Source organism: Sebastes umbrosus, chromosome 14 (assembly GCF_015220745.1).
Source record: "Sebastes umbrosus isolate fSebUmb1 chromosome 14, fSebUmb1.pri, whole genome shotgun sequence".
In the NCBI taxonomy this organism is placed as follows: domain Eukaryota; kingdom Metazoa; phylum Chordata; class Actinopteri; order Perciformes; family Sebastidae; genus Sebastes; species Sebastes umbrosus.
This window is the reverse complement of record NC_051282.1, coordinates 23,010,615-23,028,327: the sequence shown is the minus strand read 5'-3', so window position 1 is coordinate 23,028,327 and position 17,713 is coordinate 23,010,615. Positions and strand designations below refer to the sequence as shown.

Sequence of the window (17,713 nt, the reverse complement as noted above, 5' to 3'; positions counted from 1 at the left end):
GCTGCACCTTTTTAGAAATGAGATGTTTTATATACGATACGATACGATACGACTTTATTGTCAGTTTGCACTGAAATTCATTTTGCATCCATCGGCAGCCCAGTTTGAGAAACAGTACACATACTGTACAATAGACATACTGTTACCATTAACAGACAGACAAGTAAGGCCCATCAGACAAAAAAAACAAAACACATCACCATTATTCATACATAACCCATTACAAAAATCACCATCTGTCCTCTGGATTTACATGTCTTTAGCAGCACATTAATTATTATTTAGCAACAAGATGGACTGATGGACAAAAGCGTTCTTTAGCCTGATGCAGGTTAAATGTAGGGACTCTGAATCGCCTCTTGGAGGGCAGAAGTTGATATTCCCCATTTAAAACATGTAAGGGATCAGAAGAGATGCTGTTGGCAAATCTGAGCATACTCTTGTTGTGAGTTGCTTGAAAAAAAATATTGCTTTAATCGTAATGTTTTAATATAATTACGTAATTTATTTTCGGGAAAGAAAATCTAACAATATCAAAGTCACACGTCATTAACTCGCAATATTTTACTGTAGGCTTTATTAATGACAGATTTGACAATTTGCAAAAATGATTAACAGTTCTGATTAACATTTGTGGCAACAGTATCACATATTAGCATAATATAGCTAGTATAATATAGTATGAGATAATAGTATAAGGTGAAGTGTTGTACTATAGAATAACATAATATATAGTATAGTACAGCAATATGATATAGAATATCAAATATAGTATAATAAAGTATAAGATAAATGATGATAATGATGATATGAAATATGGGCGGCATGTTGGTGCAGTGTTTAGCACTGTTGCCTAACAGCAAAAAGGTCCCGTGTTCAGTCTGGGCAGGGTCTTTCTGTGCGGACTTTGCATGTTATTCTCATGTTTGCATCGGTTTCCTCCATCAAAAAAAATTAATCCCCCCTGGGCACTGTGAATGAGGGGGGTTGCGCTTAGGAAGGGCATCCACCGTAAAACCTATGTGCCAAATCAAAAATGCAGATCATAAAATCAGATCTCAGATCATCCGCTGTGGCGACCCCTAATGGGAGCAGCCGAAAGACGAACATAGTGTATGATAAATAGTAAATATAGTAAAATATATAGCAAAAATATATAATATTTAATCTAATAATATATAATGCTCTACTGTCCTCTCTACTAAAGAACATTGTAGTGCATATTTCACTTTTTTCCAATGAGTCTTTTCAACACATATCCTGATTTTTTTGTTCTTGTGAATCAACTGAGAGACTTTTATGTCCATTCATGAATTAAAAGCACTCCAACACGCCATCGTCTAACATTGCTACTGGCTGAATTACTTCCAGAACTTTGAGTACAACTCGACACACTTAAATACTCTATTGATGGCAGCCATCAAGGACTACCATAGAATTTATTTTTCACCTGAAATTAGTGTAATGCTTTCATGTATCAGACTGTTTTATCATGAATTGTAACTTGCTAAATAACTTTCTAAATAATTAAATAACTAACTAACTATATTCCAAGCAGGGCTGTGTGTAGCTACCTGATATTTGATTAGATGACACAGCATGCAGGTAAAAAACTGCAAGTCAGTCAACCCAGGCTGTCGGAAATTACTTAGTAATTAGAGTGTGTGTGTGTGTGAGAACTTGTGTGTGTGTGCTTGTGTGTGCTTGTGCTCATGAGCCTGCTTGTGTCCGGTGTGTGTGTGCGTGTGTGTGTGCGTGTGTGTGTGCGTGCGTGTGTGTGTGTGTGTGTGTTTGCAGTGAGTCCTGTTGAGAGATAAATGAGTCTGGTTGACATTGTCTGGAACAGGTGGTGAAGTCAGCAGGGAAGACTCTCGTGCACACACACACACAGACACACGCACACACGCTCACACGCTCACACACCCAATTTGACTTCAATGCCGATTTTCAGGCTCGTTTGAGAGCGTAGGCGATCTGATTGGATAAAGAAGGAAGAATAGCTCGTCTTTGAATAGCCTCCATATTGAGTGTCTGATGTATTGATTACGGAGGCGGAGAACCCACATTAATCATTCACAGCATGTTTGATTACCTGATTTATTTTCTTTTTATGAACATGGCATGCTTTTTATTCGCCTCTGTGTTTGAACCAGTGAGTGTGTTAAAGGAGCAGTTCACCCTTAAATTAAAACTCTGTGTACTCCTATGTATGTATGCAGACCAGCTAAAGAAGCAGACGTTATTTTACTCATGTACTCTGTGTTTGTTTTCAGGTGAGTGTGGTGCAGGACTCTGTGAACATCTCAGGCCAGAACACGATGAACATGGTGAAGGTTCCTGACTGCAGGCTGCCCGAGGAGCTCGGAGATCTTTGGGAAAGCTCTAGATTCACCGACTGCTCGCTGTGTGTCGCCGGCCAGAAATTCCAGGCGCACAAAGCCATCCTGGCAGGTGAGAATATCCTTTTAATTCATCATATCTGATAAAAGTGATGAATAAAGACTTATACTTAGCATTCAGGTGGTGATGGACTTCTGATTTTCTAACGTCTATGAGATTAAAAATTCCAGTAAATAATGTATAAATGAAAACATGAAAGGTTTTCATCATTCAAGTCATTGTGTGGTCACGATTCTTAAAGATGAGATGGTAGAACACAGCAACATACTGCACATTTCAAAGTCTTGTTTGTAGTAAAACATGATCCCTAAAGGTTTAGGGCTATGTATAGGCAAGAATCTGGCGATATGATACGTATCATGATACAGGGGTAACGATTCAATATATTGCTATACTGTAGGCAATATTTTTTTTTAAAATCTAACTTAAGGAAAACTGTCACAGTATAAAGACACACAACCATATGTATAAAATCTGAGTTAAAAAAAGCCACTATATGGAATGGTTACTATGGGGACTAACATTATTACACATGAATACAATTAGACTGATTGGATCCACAAGAGTCTCAGCTTTCCAGTGATACCCAATTTATGCAATTCTAAGACTGTTTAGGGACGCCATGCAGACATATTAAAGTACACCATTTTTAGAATAGGTGAAAACAACACATTATACTGCATGCAAAAAAACGACATGGTTTTTGCTCCAAACTACTTGGAATTAGCACAAAGTGGGCATGTTTGTAAAGGGGAGACTTGTGGGTAGTACCCATATTGAACCAATTTTCGTGACATGGTTGGTACCAATGGATTAGTTTGGTATTATAGTTTCATATGATACCAGTACCTTCATTCTAGCTTTAAAACTGAGCCCGCTACAACCTCCGAAAGACAGAATAGCGTCCGAGTCCGCCAGCAGGCCGTCGTTTCTTACCCCCCTACTAAAAGTATGTGACTATGGTCACATTATATTCTCTCTGCTTCCCATTCACTTGTATTGAAGCCCATTAATGTGCTTTGTTTGTAGAAGGGATTATTCCAGCGTGTATCACTATATTTAGTTCATTATAACACTACTAGAACTGTAACATCGCTCTCATACATTGTTTACAGTTTGTGATTGCTCTCATCATTATTAATTGATTACCCACATCAGAAGCTTGACATGATGCCTTTTTTCAGGGCCAAGTGGGAAGCAATTTCATAGAATGGATATGTAATGTGACCTTAACACTAAAACGTGAAGTGTCAAACCTTGTGGGGTTATGGGCTTAGTATATTCCTCTATACATTTTAAATTTTAATATCGAAGATGTTGCTGTTAATGGTCAAGTTATACAGATGGCTATTCTCATGTGGCATGGACATGAACACAGCATCATTAATGGAGCAGCATACAGACTAAGTTTACTACAGTTATACACAAACTGAACAGTGGCATTTATATGTATTCTTTATATACCAGGGTTAGACTGGTATATTGTATGTTAAACTGAATAATAAGCATTGTTTCTCCAATTTCCTCCAGGGGATCAATAAAGTGTTTCTGATTTCTGTTAACTTTGGTTATATTCATTGTTGATTATTCTGTTGAATATTTCTTATATTAATTGATTAATTAATTCCAGATACTGAAAATTAAAATTATATAAAACTAATAAAAGCCACCCATTTTGAATGTTATCAGCCAATTGAATGGCCGTTATCAGTGGTTATGACTACCATTCTAATGCTTCAGACGGGCCAAACTGCACCTACCACAAAGTGAAACTTAACGTTGTGAATTGAAACAAAACAACTTCAGGTTTAGGCAACAAAAAGACTTAATTAGGAAAAATAAGTACGCTTGTTACGTAACTTGGTTTTAGTGAAGTACGCAAGTTACGTAACAAAAGTAGGGTAAAATAAGTCAACGTTGACTTTTGGTTTCACGCGGGACACAAACAGCTGTCTCCCGGGTGAAAGTCCTGCGTTTGTTTGACGCATTCATCAAAGTCCACTCCGATCGCACTTTTGCCTCTCTTTATACTACCTACCTGACTTCCTCCTTTGGTCCTGTATTAATTATTATGACCACTAGAGTTCAACTTTGTCTTCTGGTATCCGTATTGGTGACCAACCATATGCATAGATGATAATGGCCTTCTGAACCTAGTAGTAGGTGTAGCAGGCCCCTACTATCCCATATCATGAGGCTGATAACTGCTGATAACGTCCATTCACACAGCTGATAACATTTGAAGCAGGTGGAAAAGCAGCAAATCCTCACATTTGAGAAGCTAGAACCAGTGAATGTTTGATCCATTTGTGCTTAATAAATGACCTAAATTAATAGACTACCAAAATTGGTGTGTGTCGATTGACTAAAAAAGTAATTGACTAATACTTTTAAGATCAGATGACTTCCAAGTGTTTGTCATTATCCTGGATTTCAATGGAGAGTTTTAGATTCGGTCTAAATGCTGCTTCAGATGCTTTCCCACTGTGACAAAGAATTAAATTTCCAGGGGAAGTACTTCATCAAATTTTACATTTTAATGAATAATTTTTGTTTGCCACAGGGATGGTTAAATTAGAATACACTGAATATCCATACAAAGCATCAGCTATTGGCACTTGTTGGCTTTCAAAGAGTCCATATATTGACCACGCCCTGTCATGCTGGCACTCACACACATGGTGTACGGTGGACAACTTGTTGCAGATATTGACATTTTAATGACAGACAGCGTCAGATACTGAAAGGTTTGAGGAAACTGGTGAACTGTGTGTCTCTGTGGAGGGAAAGAGAGGCTGTTCATTATTGGATTTGTTGAAATGTGTGTGTGAGGAGCCATTTTAATTATGTGCTGCTGTGGTTTGGGGTCTTCCCCTCTCTCTCTCTCTCTCTTCCTCTCTCTCTTCCTCTCTGCTCTACTTGGTCCAGATGACGTCCCTCCTCCTCGTTATTCCCCCTCTCGGCCGTTCCCGTGACAACTCTCCCGGCCGTTAATCGCCGTGGAGACGGACAGAGAGGGATCAAACGAAGGAGGGAGAGCAACTCAAATTGGCTCCACATTGGCCATGTGATCTTTATACCACTCTGGTTCTCTCTCTATGTCTCTTACCTTTCATTTCTTTTCTTTTCTACATCCTTCTTACCTTTTTTCTCAATATTCCTTCTTTCACTTTCATGTTTCCCTTTTTCATTCTCTTCTCCCGTCTCCGTTTTCCTCCTCCTCTCATCGTTCCTCTCTCCTGCCTCACTCTCTTTCTTTTTTGTTTCCATCCCTCCATTATTTGTCTTCCTCTCTTTCAGTCTTTATCTCTTTCTCTCCTCTCAGTTGCTCAGTTCCCTTTACTCCCCATTCCTGTCTACCGTTCTCTACCTCCGACTTTCTCTCTCCTCTCCATCCATTCACTTTCTACGACCCTCTCTCTCTCTCTCTCTCTCTCTCTCTCTGTCTCTCTCTCGCCCGCCCCTTCCCTTTGTTGCTGCAGTATGAGCTCACCAGTACTGAGCTGCACCAGACAGACTTACTGTAGGTTTGTCCCCATAGTCCTACCTGCCCATTCACTGCTAAGTTTGGTTTCAGTGCTCCAAGATGCAGTCATTAATTCACACTAAAAAAAATTTCAGATTTTTTTTAGTTGGTGACTTTACCTGATATAATGTGACAAAAGGAGTGGCAACAACATATCCCGGTCTCTGACTGACATATGACTGTCTGACAAATGCTTTGGCATGCTGTATAATTGGAGTTAACTGCAAAGAATCTGCAGCACGTCAAGTTGTCTTTGACTTCGCACTTCTAGATGTCATTTGACCTGGATGACTGAAACTCTCTCTAAGACTCTTCACTTCTTTTTAATTTTCTGTCATGTAGATTTACATTTTCTGACAGCAAAATCCTCATCATTGGTGAAGTTGTTTTAAATCGAATGTCCAAAACCTTAACGGCAGGGTCAGTGATCTTGAGAAACTAACAAAAGTACTCTCTAGGTTTCTAAAAATTATCCAATCAAAAAACTCAGCCCAGTGTTGCCAACTCTTTTCCAATGAAAGTAGCTAACAGCATTAGCTCCAGAAGTCGCTTAATCTAGAGAGAAAGTTGCCAAGCCTGCAACACTGACAGTCCGTCCGTTCAGGCCTCACTCCAAAGCCCCAAAATTATCATTATGAATGTAAACAGCGAACATGGCTGTTGTTTTTACTCACAGCTGTCAGTCTAGTGGCTTGTAGAAGACCAATCATTACATTTGGGCCAAATGAAATGATTGGACAGGTTTATTTTAGTCCTGTGACAAACACAGATACCAGATTTTTTTTCTTTTTTTTTTGTCAGAGCATTTGATTTATTGATTGCTGTCGGCTAATATACTAATATAACAAAACACGTTTCTAAAATCTTTACCAACATGCTGCCTTTAAGTTGTCTGGCCTGCAAATTACCTTTAGAGAGAAGGTAGAAGATAAGTAAATAAAAGAGTTATTTATATGTCTATTCCTCTGATCCATTAAATGACCATTATTGTTGAATAGTTAGTTAACCGTCCATTCAACTTTTGAGCTTCTACAATTTTAACTTCCCACTGTTTTGTGGTAAAACATTAACCTGCTCCCTCTGACACTGACTGAAAAATGATTTTGATGCAAGTCCTTTCACATCTATAACCTGATCATAAGATAAAAGGACCTTTTGCACAAAAAAATATCTTGACAGCTCAATTGATTTACCTGAAATTTACATGAATGAAAAGCTAACACTATGTCTTTTGCTCTTTATAATTTAAATTTGTGGGGATACTCAGGTTTTGTTATTCTGACCCTGAGCCACAGCACATCTGAAACTTATAAAAGCTGAATGCTGTGGGACCTGATGTTAGCTACTGTTATTTATTTAGCTCATGATTTGAGTTGAGGTGCCGACCTTATAACCACTATGTCGCATTGTTAACTTATTCATTCACTCATTGGCCCGCGTTTTCCTGATTACTGAGGTATTCTACTTATTTGTGGCTGGTGCAGAGTTGATGGATGACACCACGTTTCCAAATGAGTAATTAAATGGATAGCTAGCTCTGAGGTTGATAACTCATTATTAAGTACTTAAATTAATTAGCATATCACTGACTTTGACACATACTTAATAATGTGTTAAAACATTTGTTAAATTTTAATCACTGGTTAATTAAGCATTCATTAGTGAACAGTAATGTAAAGTGTTACCCAATGAGCACATAATCAAACAAAGTGAACCATATCCGAAGAGGACGACACTGAGTAAAAGGCCTAAAGGTTAAAGGGCTCACCTTTTGTAGAGACTCTTTCTCTCTCCGCTGTTAAATAACTAGCCGGTAATCTAGTTCAGACACAGACTCCATCTGTGAGGTTTGTCCTCAGCCGGGGCCGAAACTAACCGCTGTCACGGCCGCGATGATAAGAGAGGAAATACAGCGTCGTCGCCTTAAGCAGAACTACAGAGACAAGATGTGGTGATTATTTTAAGCATGCAGAATTATCATACAGCAGTGATTTCGAGTAACAGAAGTGGGACTGATTTACGTAATTTGAAGTGCTGTGGCTGGATCAGACAGTTAGCTTGGCCAGTCTGTGCTGAAGATTAAGTATAACCCCTCCAGCTGGGCTCGTGTCTGGAGTAGAAAGAGAGAAAACACACTGTGCAGCAAGTTATTGGTCACCTCAGCCGTTTACTGATGAAAACACAAACACTAAAATCATCCATGTGTCCTTTTTTATTAATAGTTTCTCTAGGTTTAGTTGTTTTAACTGTGAATTTATTTGTTGTTTGATTTAAGAAAATATGAATTCTGGATGAAAGTTGCATTTAGAGCTGCAACAATGAACTAATTAGTTGTCAACTATTAAATTAATCGCCAACTATTTTGATAATCAATTAATTGGTTTGAGTAATCTGTTAAGAAGAAAAGGGTAAAAATTATCTGATTCCAGCTCTGATTCTTAAATGTGAATATTTTCTGGTTTCTTTACTCCTCTTTGACAGTAAACTGAATATCTTTGAGGTGTGGACAAAACAAGACATTTGAGGACGTCATCTTGGGCTTTGGGAAACACTGGTGAACATTTTTCACCATTTTCTGACATTTTATAAACCAAACAACTAATCGATTAATCGAGAAAATAATTGACAGATGAAAATAGTCATTAGTTGCAACCCTACTTGCATTATAGAACTATCATTTGCATTGAAAACACTGTTTAACTGTTTTCTCTTACTTTGAGGGGCTTTGGCACATAATCAGTTGCTCTTTTGCGTTTTGTCTCCACTTTACTCTTCATTTTTTGTAAATGAGATGTCCTTGCCTCAAGAGGATTTGTAGACTGTGGCGAACAGTGTCCTCTTTCAGAAAGAGACGGACCAAATTTTGGATTTGCAGGGACATAAAAGCTGGGCGAAAATCACTGAAAACATATCTGCTTCTTTTAGAAATGTTTCCATTTTTTTTTTCCTTGATGAAAATAAGCCTTAACAGTCCTCTCTGCTACGATAGAATAGTCTGTGTTGAGTGGCAGCAGGCGACCATGTTATCAAAACAGGAGAACAGACCTTAATTACAGCACAATGCATCAAACAAGCTCCAGTCAAATCAGTCTATCAGTGTTAAAGTGGCTAAACACACCTCAGAGGTCGTCATGAGTCTGTCAGCAGGACGGAGCTGCAGTCGACTTTTTCCACATGAAGCTTCTACTGCTGTCACGGCTGTCAATCATCCCCCTCGCTCTCCTCCGGCCCTGTGGCAGGCTGTTAGTGGATATCAGAGACCTCACCATGCATCAACATTACACACAATAACAAACCTCCCTCTCTCTCTCTCTCTCTCTCTATCTGTCTGTCTTGTGTTTCTCTGTCTCAGCTCGCTCGCCGGTGTTCAGAGCCATGTTTGAGCACGAGATGGAAGAGAGTAAGAAGGTGAGTCGAGCACTTGGCTCACTTGTTCCTGCTCCGTCAGCGGCGAGCCGAATGTCTAAATTCTAATCTTTCCGTCTGTTGCGTCAGGAAGTGTTCACCTCTCAAAAAGTGTGTCTACACGTGTTCCTTCATGTCTTGTTGACTCTATTACCTGGTGTCTTTAAAGCCACTATGTGTTGAATCTGTATGTGATTATAGCATCTTTGAAATGACTCTGAAGGCATAAAGTGTTGGTTGTAGACTCACTATTTTTTGGGGCTAAAGTTGGACAATTCAACACTTTGAGGCTGATACCAATATCAATATTTAAGAGTTAAAAATCTGAACAAATCTAACAATATATTGTACGATATTTGTTTTTGAACGTAAGTCAAATCAAGTCAAACTTTATTTGTATAGCACGTTTAAAAACAACCGCAGTTGACCAAAGTGCTGAACATATGCATAATAAATGAATGACTACAAAGCAAAAACAATAACCATAACGTGCACATAACATCAGTAAAAGAGTAGCAGCACAACAGAAAATAAACTTAATCAAACGCCAGTGAGAAGAAGTCTTTAGCAGCGACTTAAACGATTCTATGGTCTGAGCAGTTTTAATATGAAGAGGTAAACCGTTCCAGAGATTAAGGGCGGCCATCGCAAAGGTTCGGTCGTCTCTGTAAGCACATAACATAAATATTTTTGGTAAGTATCACTTAAATATATTTATTCAAGAGTTTATGTACTGAGCAGGACATTTTAAAGTTTGGTGGACAGACTGTAATGGGAACACTGTTTTCTAAGTTAGGTACTGTATAACATGCTTTATCTTTGGCATTTTGACTATAGTCAATCAACAAGCTCCTAGAAACAAATATTTCGCGAAAAAGCCAGATGAATTTGGAGCCACTTTCTGGTGCGATATTTCCGTGATAAGCTGCTGAACTAACACGAAACACTTCACAGTGAAAGCCGAAATGTAGTATATATAGTATACAGTCAGACACAAAGGTAGGCTGACGTTATGGGTTTCATTTTGCAAGATACCGGTAGATTAAATATGTAGTATAAGCCAACGTTTTCTTAGTATTCATTTATCATAGCATTAGCTAGCTTATCTTTGTCCGGAAGATTGTTTAGTTTGCATTTGGCTTGTAGATCTTAATGTCATATACCTACCCGGTTGTAAACTAGACATCAGCCTCCAAAGATTAACATATTTTGAACTGCTGTATAATGCCAAAACACATCAGTGACTGTAATGGGTGGCAAACTGTCAAGGTCCTCCTAATTCTTAAGGATCGAAATCATTAACTAACTTCAATTTTGTAATATATTTTCCCCTTGCCTCTGTCAGCTTCTCTTTATATGGGTAATTGTCTTTCGCACGTACTTTATACATTTCTGATGATGAACGATTGACAGATGACAGATGAATAGACCGGTGACAGATAGTCAACCCTACCTCCGTACGCGGCGTGCCCCAGAATGCTCTGTGATTCCCATTCCCTTTTTCTGTTTCTTAATAACTCAAATGAAGCTTTCTGAAACCTATATGTGGGTACAAGCTATATAAGTTCATCTGAGATATTTGTGTTAGTGCATGTTTCCGTCTCTGTGTCTGCTCTCGTGCCACAGTTGGTTGTGTTCATCTGGTAGGAGGTGGTGAGATTGAACCTTGGTGATTTAGCCGTCATGTCAGCGGAATATTGATGCCCGCGCGGCTCGAATGGGGAAATTATAAAGCACAGAGCCAGGAAATGCATCTTAATTGCTGTTTAAGTGGGCGTCTTCATCAGAAAGAGGGAGAGATGGTGGGCCACGTCCCCATACGATTCCAGAGAAAACAGATAGATGGGTTAACACTCCTCTGCAGCACTCTATATAGGAGAGACAAATGAGCTCATAAAGAACCAGTCTAATAGAGGACTGCTCTGTGAATAGAGGGGCGCTTCACACACTGTAACTACAGGAGCGTCGTCTATTTATGAGGCACTGTTGAAAGCTCGCCTTCGCAGTACTGAAGGAAGCTGTTTGTTTCTCTCTTATGACTTTCAGTGTGTTGCCGTTTTTATTTCATTAACACTTCAACACACTTTGCTGTCAAAAATCAGCAGAATGAAATTAGTCAAGTTTTCATCTTCTGTGTGACAAACCTCCTCGTTATCGCTGAATTGAACAGTAGATGAAAGAAAGCACAGGCTGTGATGGGAAATGTTATTTTTCAATCAAGAATCTAAGGCTAATTTAGAATCAATATGTACCAGGGTTATTATAGTAAACGGAAACTAAAATAGGAAGTGACAAATCTTTTTAGTAAACTGAAACTAAATAAAAACTATATTCTTTAAGAAAAACTAAAACTTAACTGAAACAATATTGCCAGGGTAAAAAAAAGAATACAAGTAAAATAAAAATTCAATTTTTCTTTTTTTGCTATAATATATCACAACTGAAAAAATGAGACAGCATGAAAAAAACAAACTAAAAATACTGTAAAATGAAAACTAAATACTAGGGCTGTCAAAGTTAATGCGATAATAACAAGTTAACGCAAATTTGTTTTAACACCACTAATTTCTTTAACGCATTAATGCAACTTATGATTTTTAGTTTTGGTTTCAGTTTTAAAGCTATAGTGAAGATACTGGTAACATATGAAACTAGAAAACCAAATGAATCCATTGGTACTAACCATGTCAAACTAGCTTGTCGTGAAGGAGGTTAAATAACGCTCCAATCTTGTGCTAAATTTTGGCAAGAACAAATTGTCATGGCCATTTCCAAAGGGGTCCCTTGACCTTTGACCTCAAGATATGTGAATGAAAATGGGTTCTATGGGTACCCACGAGTCTCCCCTTTACAGACATGCCCACTTTATGATAATCACATGCAGTTTGGGGCAAGTCATAGTCAAGTCAGCACACTGACACACTGACAGCTGTTGTTGCCTGTTAGGCTGCAGTTTGCCATGTTATGATTTGAGCATATTTTTTATACTAAATACACTACCTGTGAGGGTTTCTGGACAATTTGTATTATTGTTTTGTGTTGTCAATTGATTTCCAGTAATATATATATATATATATATATATATATATATATATATATATATATATATATACATTTGCATAAAGCAGCATATTCGTCCACTCCCATGTTGATAAGAGTATTAAATACTTAACAAATCTCCCTTTAAGGTAAATTTTGAACAGATAAAAAAGTGCAATTAATTTGGGATTAATCCTAATTAACAATGGACAATCATAAGATTAATCAGGATTAAATATTTGAATCGATTGACAGTCCGACTAAATATATAAAAACTAAAACTAAACCTTTCTGAAAAACTAAACTAAAACTACAACTAATGGAAAATTCAAAACTATTATAACCTTGATATGTACATGCAGCTTCAATGTGTGTTACAGTATGTAGCGAGTAGAGGATTCACGTTATTTGTGTGCTCACATGCCGTCACGTATCCATGTGTGTTATCTGTACTCGTGTAAAAGGGCACTGTAGCTCGCTGCGTGCTGTAAGCTCAACCCGGCTGCTTTCCGACTCTCCCTCCATTATTTGTCAGTGTGTTTATGTTGCTGTTGAGTGGTCAGAGTTGACAAACGCACAAAGCTGTTGGTACACTCAGCCTGACCCTGCTAAAACGCCGCTGGTCACCGTGGTGACGATAAAGCACTGTTATAATTGGTTTACTGCTTTGTTCTGCCTCTCAGTGCGGAGGGAAAAATTCAGGTTACCGTCACTGTGCCAGCGAGTGATAAAGCCTACTTTGCTGGCTGCAGGCACCATCAAGGAATGAATGCTCAGGATTAATTTTCAGGAATCAGCTGAAAAGAATTAAATAAATGTAGTTGAAACGTGGTCAGACTGTTCAGAAGGTTTCTTCAAGTTGTTTTTTTTTTTCTTCTCATTTGCCACTTGGAACTTGTTTTGTATCGCTGCATGGCTGACTGTCCCTGTGTGTGTGCTAAACAAGGTGAGCGGGTTTAATTCAGGTACGATTTCGGGATATTCACATGAAATAAAGAACACTCTGCTGCTGCGCACGGTTTTGAAGGATTGTCAAAGCATCTGTCTTTTTCTTCTCTTGCCTTTTATTCCGTTAAAACCCTGAGTGTATTCTCCTCTCCTGTCCTCTCCTCTCGTTCAGAACCGTGTGGAGATAAATGACGTGGAGCCAGATGTCTTCAAAGAGATGATGTGCTTCATCTACACAGGCAAGGCCCCCAACCTGGACAAGATGGCTGATGACCTGCTGGCTGCAGCTGACAAGGTACAGAGACTGTGTGTGTGTGTGTTTGTGTGTTTGCACCTGTTACTATGTACATTTATACACAAGCCGGTATGCATAATAATGTCCACAAAAATAACAACCAAATGCTCCTCAACCCCTGAACACACACACATGCAAACATACCTTTATAAGAAAATCTAAACATGTGGGAGATAGACAGGTATTCTTGAAATGAATCCTCTTCTTCATTGTTGTGTCCCTCTGCTGACCCTGTACACTCAAGGTTTCCTATTCGTCCAAAGCCACATTTTACTCCTTCACTCTTCTCTTTCTTCCAGCTTTGCTCTCGCTGTTTCCCAGTTTTCTGAGAGCTTATTGCATTTGCTTTATTGATAGTATCAAGCTGCTCATTGGAAAGCACGATTTTTATTTTGCCAACACTTAATGGCTCACAACAGGTCAATTCCAGTGTGTTTTGATGATTATTCACCATTAAGGAGGCCTGTTAGAGCTATAATAATGTCGGTCGCTCGGTCAGTCCACCAATTTAGTTCTGACTAAGGTATCTCAATAACTGTTGGATGGATTGCTGTGAAATGTTGTGCAGACATTGATTGTCCAGGATGAGGATGAGGCCTACTTACATTGATGCGCCCCTGACTTTACTTCTAGCACCACCATGATGTTGGCATTTTTGGCATTTTTTTAAGTGACAGCTCAACATCTAATGGAAGGTTTGACACAACATTTTGTACAGATGTTCGTAGTTCCTAGAAGGTGTAACTTAATGATTTTTCTTTTTTATGAGTGAAATGTTTGGATGGCTTATCATGGACTCTGGTATATACATTAATGTCCCCAACAGGATGAATTGTAATAACTCCCCTGACTTTTCATCTAGCTCCAGAAAATTTGAATTTCCCAAAAACGTACCTACAAAACTAATGACATTTCCATCAGCCTCAGCTGTGCTAATAAGCAACTGTTGATATACAAAGATGGTGAACAGTGACTACATTTACATGTACAAAATATCATTTTTTTTGCCCTTATTCCGAAATGTTCCTACTGAACTGTTTAAATGGCTAATGTAAATGAATATTCCACTAATATTGCTGTTTACATGCAGTCGAAAGACTTTTAAAAGACCGGTGTGTAACAATTAGGGGGATCTATTGGCAGAAATGAAATATAATATTAATAAGAATGTTTTCATTGGTGTATAATCACCTTAAAATAAGAATCGTGTTTTCGTTACCTTAGAATGAGTCGTTTATATCTACATAGGGAACAGATCCTCCCTTCACGGAGTCCGCCATGTTTCTACAGTAGCCGGAACGGACAAACCAAACTCTGTTCATTTTTCCTGCTTGGGCCGGAGTCAATAACGTTACTCGCTCCCGTTGCCACCGCTCTCTCTCACTTCCCACATACACTCTACCCACTGGCTCTGCTCCAAATGACCTACGCTACTCTTACAACAACTGGTTCTAGAGAGGGCCATCCACATTTTTGCGCCGGCCACCGTAGTTCTCCTACACGCTTGGCACACGGGAGAGGCTTCAGTTGGTTGCAATCTCCTCCCTTCAACGCTAGATATTGCCAGATCCTACACACTGCACCTTTAAAAGATTCAAGAGCAACCAAAAATCTGCCACATGATTTTCTGAGTCTTTTTTTTTTTTTTTAACAGTCAGTGATTTTAATGTTGTCTACTTATCTCAGGAGAGAAATATTGATATTGCCTCATCTCACATGCAGCCTTCACGCTTGCACTTCTAAATTAGTGTTTCCTCTTTCGCCAATATTTTGAGTTTGGTGGCAGAAAACACTTTGTTTTGCTTGCGAGATGTGAGACGTGTCTTAAACATCCTAGTCTTATTTAGCGGAAGTTCATATAAATGAACTCCTTTACATCTTTAGTGTTATTTAATACCCCGCTTAATATAAAGTTCCTCTGCTGAACCAGCGTGACTCTTTCTGAAGTGTGTTTGAATATAAGAGAACATTATTGTTCCTCGCAATCTTCTTAATCAAACTCAGTGGAAATTATTTGTTACCTCTCAAGTGATTCCCTTTCCCACCACCACCACTTCCCCTCAGTCTGCATTAACTGTCACTTTTCCTTCTCTTGGCCATATCTTTTTCTTATTCAATCTAAGTCTTGTTGCCGCCGCGGAGGAGTAATTCTGTATTTCCGTATCATTACACAGTGCGACAACAGTTGTTTGTGGCAGCGCTGCTTAAGTAATTTAGTTTACCTGCTGTTTCTCCTCTCTCTCTCTCTCTGCCTGTCGCTGGCAGTACGCTCTGGAGAGGCTGAAGGTGATGTGCGAGGACGCTCTGTGCACGAGCCTGAGCGTGGAGAACGCCGCAGACATCCTCATCCTCGCCGACCTGCACAGCGCTGACCAGCTCAAGACGCTGGCCGTGGACTTCATCAACTAGTGAGTTACACGCCTGCACCGAGATCATTCATCTCCAGAACTACTTCCACACTTATGCAAACATGTTCCACACACACACACACACACACACACACACTCATACACTTAGCTTTTCGTCAAAGGAAGTCATTAATTTCCAGTGGGAGCAATTTTTGTCTCCCGAGGAAATTTAATTTAATCCCCAGATCGGACCATTTTGCTGCCGTATTTTATTGGGCCATTTAGCAATAAAGCTCAGCTGCAGATGTTAATCATGTTGCAGGCAGCCTGTTTAGGTAAGATGGGGCCTATTAGCATCAATGACTGCTATTTATGTCCACAGGACGTGATTGATCCAGTATTTGAATGCCCGGTTGAAACAAAAAGCATTCTCTCAGTCACTAAACCTAAATTCATCACCTTCCCTCTGTTTTCTGAATCCTCTATCTCTGAGCCAGACACATTTTCCATCCCTTTGTTCAGTCCTCTGTCCTCTCTTTACAGCTTTACTCCATCTCCTGGCCTTGTTCCTTCTCCCTCCCTCTTCCATTCACTCCCATCTTCCCTCCCCTTTCTCCTGTTCTGTGCTTAAGAGCTCATGTATGCCTAAAGGTGTTCAGTAATGCAGATTTCTGCCCCTAATCCCAGTCATTAATTGTGGTTATGGGCGTTATGACAGTTTAATTTGCCACAGCGTTGTTGTGGTGGTGGGAAAATTGGCCACGGGGGACTCCTGGCCAGCAAAGCGTTATCAACCCTCCTCCTGCGGACACAATGGACAGCAACAAAACAAAAATCAATTTAGAGGACGAATATAGCAAACAGACGACACGGAGGAACCAATAATCCTCCCCCCAGTACTGTAGCACCTCAACCTCTTTCCAGACCAGCCTTTACAAGCAGCTTACAGTCATTTAGTGGAGACAATAGGAGTCGTCTTTATCCCACCTCTGTCTCGTTTATTCATCCTCCCCAGGGATGTAGCAGAGAGTAAAGCCACCCAGACACTCTTTATCCACTTTGTTTTTAGAGAATAGAATTTTAGCCTAACATGAATCTTTAGGCCGGAGTAAATTCATAGAATAAATCACAGTAAGTAGTGCAAACGCGGCGTGAGTTATATGAAGTAAAGGTTTTTTAAGGCAGAAAAATATAGTGCTTTTCTGAAAGTACTTTTTTATTGATTGTAGTGGTGGTTTGCTGTATGATTACCACTGACTGGAGGTCATAGTTTGGCCTCTTTTTAATTTACCTTCACCTCTCCCTCCCTCGGCCCCTCTCTGCAGACTTTCATTACTCTCCCTCACCTCCCTGTTTTTTTATTTATTTATATATTTTCTGTCGCCGCTGCTGTCTTACTCTCTCCTCCCTCGGTCCATCCCTCCTCCTTCCTCTCCTGCTGCGACTGCTCTCTTGGTGCCCTTCGCTGGCCTGTTGCCTCAGACTCAGCACACTGGCCATTACTGTACGCAGGGGTTCACCTCCTCCACGGAGGATGGGGTCAGGGGTCAGCTGGAGGTCTGGAGCTGCTGTGTGGACAGCATATGACCACACACACACACACACACACACACACACACACACACACATAAACACACCCAAGTGCCAAGAGTAGCCATGCCAAGACACACACACATGCTGTTGTTTATATACACACACAACAAAACATGAAAAATGTCATTAAAGGCCACACAGCGGTGTGCGTGATAGTGC

At 39.5% G+C, this 17,713-nt stretch overlaps 1 protein-coding gene across 10 annotated transcripts in view; it reads left to right on the top strand.

The window, feature by feature from the left end:
• LOC119501673 (speckle type BTB/POZ protein) overlaps positions 1-17,713 on the top strand; it is a 207,765-nt gene that overhangs the window by 107,462 nt on the left and 82,590 nt on the right. For all 10 annotated transcript variants that reach the window (XR_005209876.1, XR_005209877.1, XR_005209875.1 and 7 more), the window contains 4 exons: positions 2,274-2,451; positions 9,279-9,334; positions 13,491-13,613; positions 15,879-16,021. Coding sequence is in view for 5 of the 10 variants with exons in the window: in XM_037792213.1 (XP_037648141.1) it covers positions 2,274-2,451; positions 9,279-9,334; positions 13,491-13,613; positions 15,879-16,021 (500 nt within the window). In the remaining 5 variants the exon portion in view is untranslated. The remainder of the gene's footprint in view (positions 1-2,273; positions 2,452-9,278; positions 9,335-13,490; positions 13,614-15,878; positions 16,022-17,713) is intronic.